Source organism: Mytilus trossulus, chromosome 11 (genome assembly GCF_036588685.1).
Source record: "Mytilus trossulus isolate FHL-02 chromosome 11, PNRI_Mtr1.1.1.hap1, whole genome shotgun sequence".
Classification (NCBI taxonomy): Eukaryota; Metazoa; Mollusca; class Bivalvia; order Mytilida; family Mytilidae; genus Mytilus; species Mytilus trossulus.
This window is the reverse complement of record NC_086383.1, coordinates 42,822,071-42,834,138: the sequence shown is the minus strand read 5'-3', so window position 1 is coordinate 42,834,138 and position 12,068 is coordinate 42,822,071. Positions and strand designations below refer to the sequence as shown.

The window sequence follows — 12,068 nt, the reverse complement described above, 5'->3', positions numbered from 1 at the left end:
ATTGAGAAAAAAAACATATCCCGGTTACTAAAATTGAGTGAAATGTATCAAACAGGGGAGATAGAGGATAGCTACGACACAACAGAAACACATCAATAAAATGAAACACACACAGAAACGAACTATAATATAACAATAGCCGTTTTCCTGACTTGGTACAGGACAATTTAAGAAAGACAAAATTGGTGGGTTGAACCTGTGGCAAGCCCGCCTCCCGCTTTTATGGCAATGTTAAATATAATATTAAAATGACAAAATTACATGACAGGACTACAATACAAATAAATGGGAAAACATACAGGACAGAGAAATACACGAAGAGAATAGCTAACAAAAGGAACCAGGTAGAACATTTATTTCGCCAGAAGTGCGTCCATACAAGACTAACCAATGACGCTCAGATGAAAAAGGGTCGAAAGCCAAAACAAGTACAAAGTTGAAGAGCACGGAGGACTTAAATTTTTAAAAAATTGTGACCAATACGGCTAGGGTTTTCTGCCTGAGATGAAAACACACGGTCCTAGTAGATTTGGATGATATATAAATTGGCTCTCAATAACAACTTCAGAATGCACACTTAAGAGATTCATCCTGCTGAATTGACTTTAAATACAGTTACAACGTAATACTAACAATGATCACTGTCCTTTCCTGGATCCTGATATCTATATTTTTAACGGTATGCCTTATACCAAAATTTATGATAAAAGAGATGATTTTTCATTTCCTATTGTTAATCGTCCATTTTCAGATGGTGGGGTTTTATTGACAGCATCTTACGGTAGTTAGGTATCTCAACTTGTTCATGTTGTTCGATTCGCTCTTGTGTATGTTATAGATAGAAATACCGAAAAAAATGATTATAACAGGATTTTCGATATCAAAAACTAGTCAAAACATTTACTCAATTTTATCATTGGTACACGTTCATCACTTATAAATATAAATCAACATGCCGACATCTAGTGTGTTCGGGTATTTCATATCCATCTCTCATTTTGATATTCTTTACAAAGCACAAATATGTAAACGATCACCTCAAAAGCTAACCATATATTTTACCAGGGTTATACAGAAAGGGTTTTAATTACAACTCTGATGTCAGGTCACTTAGAATGGCATATTGTAACTTTAACATGCTCGCTGCATCGGAAATAATCACATTTATTCAAAAACATTACATAATATTGGTTATGTTCTGCTCATTTGTTTGATGATGTTTTGATGTTGAAACCCAAAACGGTAGAGATTGCGCTTGTTTTTCATAAGATGGAGACATACTCGTTCAATCAAATCAAATTGAGGTTTTGAGCTGATTCAATGAAGAATGTGTCAAAGAGAAAACAACCCGACTAAAGAGCAGACAACTGCCGAATGCTACCAATTGGTCTTCAGTGCAGCAATAATCCCCCGCATCAGGAGTCGTGTTTCAGCTGCTGGCTCCTTAACAAAAACGTATCCTAGTTAAGAAATAATGGACGTCAAACAAAACACCGAAATACAAACAAGAAACTAAAATTTAAAATCATACAAATAACAAAGGTCAGATGCTCCCATGTTTGTTTATTAATTTCAATACATTTAATATATGTTTTAGAGTTTAGCATGACGTCCAATTTTCACTGAATTAGTACACATTTTTATTGAGAGGCCCCTCTAGGTTCGATATTTTCCTGTTGCATTAGAAATTCATTTATAACCTTCTGCTCTTTGGTCGAGCTGCTGTCTCTTTTATACATTCCAATTTTAATTCTCAATTTTATTGATACAGGCACCACATATTTGAGGGCTAACAATCTTTTTCATTTTACCTATGCAGACTGATTAAAAGCTTACATACACAGATAAAGCGGAACGTAAAATATAAACTGTTAACACAGTGATGTGTCTCGACATTTTGTTATTTTAACCATAAAAACTCATGCAAATGATTAAATAAAATAGTAATACTCTAACATTTTATTAATGCAAATATTCAAAGTCATTCCATTATGGCTTAAAGTTCAGGGTCCAACAATGTTCATGGGAATGTGATGTACCAATGCTAACACAACTTTACCTACCAGTAGTGGTTCAACATAAACTGACATTGGAAATGAGATGAAGGGACAATAGACAACTTTCTAGTTCGATGCATTTCCGTCAAAAGTCTGGTTTAAGTTAACATCATTCGTGCGTTTAGGGGCACCGTCACTTCCATTCCAATGTTGAGCGAGTGGTTGGAAAATTATAATACTATATTGCACGATTTATTCGGCAAACTAAATTATCACAAATGACAATCAGCACTGCTGTCATTAGGGAATTGTTGGAGTACTAACAAACAATTTTTTCTAGTTTATCCTGCACAATGACGATCACCAAGAAGTTTAGTGCAGGGATACAGGCGAACCCCTCTATCTAATAAATGACGTCACAAAATCGTGCCTAATTGACAAGTTATTTTCCGGTCACTGATGAACTCAAAAGTGGTATATTTGTATACAACTGCACACCTAATAGCAGTGACCTATCAATAGTGTTTTTAAATAAACTGGCCTATTCAATCACAAACTGATCAAGGTAAACGAAAACAAAAAAGATTTGAAGTCAATAGACAATGACAGAGGGTACTGACTAAACTTGCTACATAGAAAGTGACAAAGTCAATACAACTGCATACCATGGAAATATCATTGTTCTAACCACTATTAGTTCCCAATAATGTGACATATTAACACACTATATAATGCATGTCAACTAAGCAAAGCTGCAACAGTTTTTCTTTCTCATTGCTGCTTGCTTTTTTGGGAATAAAAGCTGAACTTGTATAACTATTATTTATGGATCAACTGATGCCCATTAACGGTTGGTGATTTTATTTTGTTCTGCTGCGTTGACGACCAATTAGTGACCCTTTGGCTGTTTTTCTGTTTTTTGTCGAGTTGCTGTCTTTTTGATACAATACCCATTTTCTATTCTTAGATAGTAGTCTTTAATCTTATTATTAGTCATGCGGTGAGCTGATAACAATTTACATTCATAAATACAAAAAAACCTATGTTTGTTAAATTGATGACAAATTTATTTACCATATATATGATGAATAACGATATTATTAACTATCTAAATGTCATTTTATGACTTGAATAACTTCCTGGTGGAAACTAGAAATCAAAGTTCAAACGTGTAAAATATGGTCTGTAACTAGAGTAGAAAACAATTAACAAACACGAATTTAGATGGGGAGAAGCGGTAAGACATTATTTTAATTGATTGTTCGTTTATATGCTGTTTATATTAACAGTTTTGATTTAGGCAAAAACGTTTTATATCGATTAAACCGCGATATACTACTGTTCGCTTTCTTTATTCACAATTGCTGTTTACTGTTAACCAGTTAATACATGTTTCCTATTATTTATTTTCCTGATAATTAACAAAGTGTGTACTATCTTTCCTCTGCCAAGAGAAAAATAATATCATTTTCTCTCAAAAGTATCTGTTATTTTCAGTTTTTGTTATGGGTTTTCAAGAGAACAATTGCTAAGCATAAATCATTTCAATCCTCACTTCATATTTTACAGCCAAGGGTCAAACCAGAAAACAGATCAACCAACCTACCCATTCAATTGACTGTTTAACTTTGTAGGTCCTGTACTGAAAAGTGTTTAGTGGACTTTGAAAAAACATATATAAATTACAAAAATGTAATCAGTAAAACCAATCGAATATTAATTTTTTTACAACAATGGTCAACTCAATTTCTTTGTAAAAAATGTGTACACACATTGTTCAATTGGTAGTATTTCTTATATATAGTCAACAGTTACGACAAGAAATGACATTGAACATGTTAAAATTGGAAACATAAATACTTTGTATTTTTCTTTTACGTTTGTATGATAATGTACTATGTGCCACTGCGTAAAGTAATGAGCGTATCACTGTGTTTACAAAACAAAAACATACGTTAACTTGATTCCATCTTACAACACTGCCAAATTAGTACAGAGCTCTATTTTCATACAGAGCATCAATTCAATTCCGAAGAGTTTCACTCCAGTGCGTATGATTGCAGTTAAACAAAATAGGATTTGTTACTAAGTGTTAATTTGATTTTGCAGTTATCAAGTTAAATTTTAACTGTTTCATCATTTAAATGAGTTTAAATGTTCCTTTGGTATCTTTCGTCTCTCTATATTGTTTTGATACTTAACTGTGGTGCCATTTTCGAAACTTGCGAACGAAAACGTTCGGCAATTAAACATGTTCCATCTCAAATATACGAAGGTATGATTGAGCCTTTGGTATTTTCATATCTATTTCCTAAGGCAAATTATCGATTAACCTAAACTTGGAGTCTAATAGTTATTATTTTATGTAATGGTAATACCTAACATTACACGTTAAGGGTACATAACAGAGGAAACATGTAATGATTATATATGCAGATAGCTATATATATGTCGAATCCAGCTTATGAAACGGTATTATCAGTGCCGGTGCGAAATTACAGTGCTATATGTTGGGCTCAAATTGTTTAAAAACACCATATTATCTCTGTTTAGAGAGGGATACATTTGTATTTTTTCATTTTATTATGCTTATTATTTTGCTCACCTATCTAAAATCGTCCGTATTGTCAGGATGTTTTGACCAAACTCAAGAGGATTGTGCATTTAATCACTGTCTGGCAAAGTTTCGAGATGCTAATGGATATCCATCAACCATCAAAACAGCATATGTCATTCCAGGTACCATGTTTAAACATAAAGCACTATGTTTGTCGTCCATTTCACTATAAATAATTCGCAAGATATATACATGTAACACACAACGCTATTATCAACTATTTAAACTTTATAAAATGCTAATAACGTCTGGACGGAAAACATATAGACTTAGTCAATTCAGTATTAAAGGGGCACTAGCTGTCAAATCCATGGTCACCGATTTGACTCAAATTTTCATATTTGATTTATAACAATGTAAAACATGTATCCACACTATCACAAGTCTAAAATAAAAAGTATACAGAGCATGGTGTAGATAATATATAGGTTCGTTTCGTGAGTGTTTGAGTCCAGACGCCATCTAATTAACTATCAATTTGACCTCAGGTGACCATATAAGCAATGTAAACATAAATAAAGACATGAATAGATTAAACAAATACGTGCAGTAGGATTTTTATAGGTCTGTTGTATTTTTTTTATAGATAAAAAATAGATGTTTCTCATTGCTTTAAACCGTATAAGAATGATTTTATGTGCATCGTATTAGTAATCAAATGAATTACCGTATTTTCACGTGCATTGTTGACATTCTTTTTCTTTTTAAATAACCAGTACACGTACGATGCATGCGTTGTCAATCTCTAGCTAGGGGTTAAATTGAAGTTCACATGAATACGGATTTAAAACGGTCGACTCATTCACTTGCAAGTGAAAACCTAATTTTCCAAGTTTCTTAGCGTAATTTGAAAAAAATGAACCTTTATGGCTGCAAAAAAGCGAATTGTTATTTCACTATTTCACTTTCATTATTGATTGAACAAAAAAAATCAAACTTTAGATTTTTTTATATATCTCGTAGCTAGTGAAAAACTAATACCGCTAAAGATGGATATGTGACAGAATCACTGGATCATCTCTTATAATTTAATAATAAGTTTGGCCTTAAGTTTTTTTTTTAAACTATCATAAAACATTTTCTAGTCCTTTTATAATCAACACTGCTACACACATTACTGTTGTAAGTTATCAATGAAGCAACAGACGTCCTCATGGACAAGGTGTCGTCCGATACGGCTATATCTGTTCATTACCAAACATGACAACTATGTAAAACACGACGCATTCAGATCATCATACTAATAACAGCAGCAATAATCTTGATACGCGTATGTGTTCGGTTTTTCTACAAGATATTTTGAATTACTAGTATATTGACACTGAACAGCACTATTTGTTAGAAACGTAAAACCAAAATCTGCACAAACCTGTGAATTTTTTATAAAGATGCTAAATTCAATAGCAAATTAAATCAAAAAATCTTAGCGATATAATAGTGCATCATAAAGGTTATTATTGTTTAAGGAGGATTAGTTTTCTATATGTAATGGTGAAAATAACTAGATGTCGGTAAACTTGTCAAGACTGAAGATGCAACTAAAGTCAACAAATAATCAAAAGACATTTTGAGGTGACAGTTGCAATATGTAGAGTTCTCTAGCTACATTGCGCGGATTAAACTAATGTGTTACTGATAACAGGAAATTTAAGCTAGTGCGGAAATTATTCTTAATATTTTTTGAAGGAAATGTACGTTCACAATTTCTGAACAATTGTAGGAAATATTTAGTTTTTGACAGTTGTTTGATTCAAACAATTGAAACACATCACGATATAATACCTATTGACGGAAATGAATGACAAACAAATTTAATTCAATAATGATACATACCAGTCTAATATTGAGAACAATCATACTACTCAACTTCAACTTCAAATAAAAGAGAAAACATAGCTTGAGTTATTTATACGAAGTAATGAGGAGTTTATTATTGTTGCAACATTCTATTTTTTTCAAGCTTACCGATACAATATAAGGGGCTATCGCTTTTTTCTGTTTTTGCGATACGATATTCTAGAACTTGTATTTTCTATTATGATTTCCTTGACGGAGGGTTGCTGCTCACAAGAGGCAATTAAAACAAGAGTTCCAAGGCAACTGGTAAAGTTGAAATCATCGCTTCGTTTGTTTAACGGACGGCATTAATGCACGAGTGGATTGACCGTTATCTTATATCCCATTTACAGATGATAACGAATAGGTTTCTTATTGTTGTACCTTCTATCCCGGTTCTTTTTTCCGAATGTAACATAGCTAGACTTTTTATTGGGTTTGTAATAACATATGCAACAAGACGGGTGCCTTCTACACCTACCTTTACAGCACATGTAAGTATCCAAGTTTTTGATGGGGAATCATGTTCCTCAGTCATAAGCGTTCTATGTTGTGTTTTGTGTATTATTGTTTGTCTTTTGGCTGATTATATCTTTAGTAATAAGTTGGATCTATCTTTTGAAATTAAATGCAGAGAAGAAAATCCTAGCTATAATCTGGATATTACTAGACACTAGTAGATGTTATAATTTTGATGTTAACCTTATTTTGATAAGTATATATAAGAGTTCTAAAGATTTCTAATGTATAATGTCTAGTAGATATGATAAATCAATTTAGACTAGCAGGATCATGGATTCTGCTTTAACGTCTTTAAAGTTAATCTTAGCTTTGATCTTGAAAAGAAAATGTATCTTTGCAGATTCATCTTTTGGTCCAACCAGTAGAACCTCTACAATTCAGATCAATGAAACTAGTAAGTAAACTTGCAAATACAAATGAACTCGTTATTAACCATTTGAGCTCAAATTGCAAAATACCAATGAAGATAGATACACAATTGATCGCAAATGGATTTATATCGCTGTACATTATTAAGTTCCTAAAATGGCAACATATAACCTGTGTTTGAAAGAAGATATGATGTTTCTGTGAATAATTCGGGTTTTCTGAAATAACTTGAAGGTAGAAAAATAGGTCATGCGATTCGTGTTTGCTATCTAGATTATTCGAGTTTGTGTAATATGTGAACACACATGATTTTGTAGCATGACACTGTCACGACGTTACTTTTTCATTATATAAAAAACATATCGAAAAAAACAATAATGCTGTAAAATTACTCCGTCGAACCCGTTTGTACCTACAAAATGCGAGCAGGTGCTTCATATACCCGATGAACTTCCGTAGGTTAATAGCATGAATAGTGCTTTTTAGTTTTATTTACAACACGGTAGTTGTCGTTTATTAGATATACTATTTGACGGAAATCTTGTGCTTCTGTATGATGTTAAGGAACTTCCCGGAAGCAGGTTTCCGCCATGTTGTTTTAAAAAGCTTTTGAAGCATAATAGTACAAGTTTGAGCTTTCTAAAAAAAAAGCTGATGACTGCTTGGCTCTATCATAGTTTAAGCACTACTCTGGATATGTGCCTACTTTGGAAGAAGTTATAAAATTCAGATAATGATTTTTTTGTAAACATTGTATAGGAACATTGTTCAGCAAGACAAATGGTGCATATTGCAGATTAACAAAGCAAATAAACACGTACTATAATTGATGTTTCAATATTGAATTTCAGTTTGCAATGTAAACCAACATGAATTAATGACAGTTGATCGGAACTGTAATACACATACTATTTACTTTTCCGGCATTTTATGTCTTATTCTGAGTCGAGAAAAGTCCGCACCGTCATGCGAAGTAATCAAATAGTACCTACTTTATACCAACATCGACTTTTATACCATTTATATTACCTTTGGGAACATATGATTACTACTGAAATTATCACTGCAGTGATGTATCATTTGTATTCACAATTTTGCGCGGGAGACATTAATGCGAAATTACAATATATTAATTAACAGTTATGGTACCAGGAATGCAGCATATTACAGATTTGTGATATGTTACTTGTCTAAGACTGTGAACATAACGAATGTACGATAAAAAGTCGCAAATTTAAAAACCGTTTTCTCGAAAATAAGACCGCAAAAATTTCATTAAAAAGGTTACGACCTTTTTCACAAATCTTAAGAAAATTTAGTATTTTAGAATAATAAATGTATGTATCATTCATTATTCTTGAACTCCTGGTACATTGCCTGAATGCATTTTTGTCTTTAATGAATAGCTGCATAAAACACTTAACGTGATAATAGGTTGATCTGTTTAAAAACTACGTCCAATGGATAAACTGAATAATAAAAATATAAGTATTTGTAAAAGCCCTGGCTAAAAATGAAAAAGGACAAACAGACAAACAATAGTATTGATGACACAACATAGAAAACTAAAGAATCATCAACACGAACCCACCACAAACTATGTAAAATACTTCAAATAAAATAAAGTTTGTGTATTTCTTTAGTAAGACACATTCTTTAAACACATTAAATCCTTCATAATTGGTTAAACGTAAGACTCATATATCATTATACACTTAAAATATTTTTACAACTTAGTGGGAACTCACTTTCGTCCAATGATTGTATAAATATTATTGAAAATAGTGCTTTTGGTTCTTTTTTCAGATGCGATAGTTGGAATAGTGGTATCAGTTATTGTGATAATAATTCCAGTACTTGTGGTACTTGTATTCATGTACCGGAGGTAGGTTGTTCAATGAATAAAACGGTCTATTGGTGTTTTTTTAAGAACACACAATATATAGCATGAAATCGGCAAATATTCAGAGAAAACATTTCAATTGTCCTAACAACATGCTCGTCCTCTTTCACCAAACTTTGACATTAAGATTCCCCCAGGTTTTGTTGAAGTTCCGGTTGCTCATTCTTTTAATTTTTATATTGGACTTTGTGAACTTGTTTTATCTTTTCATCTTGTTTTTTTCTTTTACCACGGTGTTGTCAGTTTTTCTCGAGATTATTATAAGATGTCTACCTAATATACATATCTGTTGTCTTTTTTTGTAATTTCATTATTTCTGCAATATTGAACATGGTTCCCTGTTTTAGTCTTTTATTTCTTTTGTAGGAAGTATTCAAAAGAACGGTTAACATCAATTAGGGCAATTCGTAGGGGTGATATTTACACTATCAATATGAATAATGAAACACCTACTGGTACTTTTGACATTGAACAGTTGGCACATGTTGATACATGTGAGACAAAAAAAAGACCGAAAACTTATGATCAAATGCATGTTATAAGTGTGGTAAACCACCCCAACACCTCTCATCATAATGAATCAATCGAAGCATCAAACGAAATGTATGCCAATACATGTACAATTACTTTAGAAAACAAACATTTAGACAGTGCCAAAAAAGACAAAGGCACGAAATCGGATGATCCGTTGCATACTACAAACGCTGTAAACACTGACAAGACCAACTTCAAATCCAAGACTAAAATTTCAACTGAAGGACATGGCAATGATAAACCAACCAACGAAACTCTTGCAATTGATAATAAGACAGTTGATTCAGTATACGAACCGTTAGATAATGACACACCAGATAAAACCCCGAAGGCATTTGATAAATTGCAGCTGCGCACGAGGAAAATACAGACTCGAATGACTACTATCTCAACACTATGATTTCAAGCGAAAAACAAAGCAATTATGAACCAATCGACGAACCAGATGAAATGAAAATCCTACATTAACGACGGATTATTAACAGTAAGATAATGCCGATAAAGATTACACCTAGAAAAAAAAACGTGTATAATGAACTACATATTGCACACATGATCAGACAAACCATCACGCTTAATCCATAATGTGAAGAGAAGAACATACAACATATGAAGTTCAAGTAAATAAAATTACAGTATGAGATGTAAAATGTATGTAAACTCTTCCATTTTCATCTTAGTATCAATAAAAAGTTGGTGCTCTATAATTTCGTACTTTATTTGGACTTTTCAGCCTTTTTGATTCAAGCGTCTCCGATTAGTCTTCTGTATACAACACGCGACTCTGGATGTTAAACCCTGTATTTCATCTTGATTTTAAACCCTGTATTTCATCTTGATTTTAAACCCTGTATTTCATCCTGGACACTGATTATTTTTTTGTCTGTGTTGTTTGAAAGGTAAATGATAGCAAGACATGTACAGCAATGTATTTGCCATGTTAACAATTCAGCAAATGATGTAAAAGAAGGCCGTAACTGGCACTTTTGAATTGATTGCTGCTAAAGATGGTCTGATATGTTTGATAATAGACAATTTCAGCAAGTAAACAAGTATAGTATTTGGCAATACACTTTCTGTAGTTTTTAATACAACAGTTAACACGGCTTTCGGTGTTGGAAAAAAACACATTGAAAAGTCGAGAACTATTAGTACTTCCGAATGCATCGATATTTCTTTTTCTTGATATTGTGATATAAAATTGAGAATGGAAATGGAGAATGTATCAACAAGCCGGACCATAGAACAGACAACACCAGAAGGTCATCTATAGTTCTTCAATGCAACGAGAAATTCCCGCACCTGGAGGCGTCCTTAAGCTGGCCCCTAAACAAATATACATTTGTGTACTAGTTCAGTGATAATGAACGCCATACTAAACTCCAAACTGTACACAAGAAATTAACATTAAAAATAGTACAAGACAAACAAAGACTAGAGGATCCTGACTTGGGACAGTCGCACAAATGAAAAATGCGGCGGGGTTAAATATACCATATTAATACCTTCGAATGATAGTTTTTTATACAGAAAGTAAACAAAAACTAGAATTTTATTTAAATCTTGATAAATAGTAAATAAGTTTTGCACTCTTTCAAAAGACAATCGATTAGTTGTGTTTTTAACGAAAAAGTGTCTAGATTGGATGGAGGTGGTCGATCATTTCGGAATTCTTATGCCATTTTCTGTATTTTTTTTTTAATACTTTTAGCCCAATATTTATAATCTTTATATCTATGCGCCCCACTATTCTCTCTTCTTTTTTTTCTCAGCCATCTTTCTCTTATCTTTATAATTTTGTCAATTTTTATCTGTTCTGTTTTACACTTTCCACAACCACATGAAGTAGATTTTCTATTAAGTACCTTTTAAGCAGTGTGTCGGACTTTTTGGGTCTCGCCTCTGGAGTGTCGTACCAATGAATGTCGGAATATCGGGGCGATCCCAACATGCCCAAAAGGGAAGTGTGCAAAATTGTTTGCCAAATTTGATGTCAGACCCAAACAAAACTCTATATAACCATGACATAACGCATCGAGATACTACCAAAAGTGTGTTTTCTCTGGTGTCTCTGTAAGTCACAATATACTAGCCATTCTACAGTGTGGATGATATCTAACATTGACTAATTCTCTCACATCATTTATTATAGTTGTCATGGTTTTAGTGTATTTGTAGTGTGTGTTATGATGTGTAACATTGACTTTAAGTCACAGCCTTTTTCAACTGATTTTTAAAGCTAGTTCTTACGTTGTATTGTTACACCATTGTCCCTGGTTATGCCGAAGGT

At 32.7% G+C, this 12,068-nt stretch overlaps 1 protein-coding gene across 1 annotated transcript; it reads left to right on the top strand.

The window, feature by feature from the left end:
* The first annotated feature begins 3,115 nt into the window (after nucleotides 1-3,115).
* On the top strand, nucleotides 3,116-10,293 carry LOC134691140 (uncharacterized). The gene is made up of 5 exons (XM_063551424.1): nucleotides 3,116-3,234; nucleotides 4,629-4,736; nucleotides 7,313-7,366; nucleotides 9,148-9,226; nucleotides 9,611-10,293. The coding sequence occupies exons 1-5, from the start codon at nucleotides 3,222-3,224 to the stop codon at nucleotides 10,176-10,178; spliced, it is 822 nt and encodes a 273-aa protein (XP_063407494.1). The 5' UTR covers nucleotides 3,116-3,221; the 3' UTR covers nucleotides 10,179-10,293.
* The last annotated feature ends 1,775 nt before the right edge of the window (nucleotides 10,294-12,068 follow it).

Excerpts from the sequence above, each read along its gene's own strand:
- LOC134691140 (XM_063551424.1), top strand. Across the intron at positions 7,367-9,147 it reads AATTCAGATCAATGAAACTA|ATGCGATAGTTGGAATAGTG; the intron begins GTAAGTAAACTT and ends TTCTTTTTTCAG. Across the intron at positions 9,227-9,610 it reads CTTGTATTCATGTACCGGAG|GAAGTATTCAAAAGAACGGT; the intron begins GTAGGTTGTTCA and ends TTTCTTTTGTAG.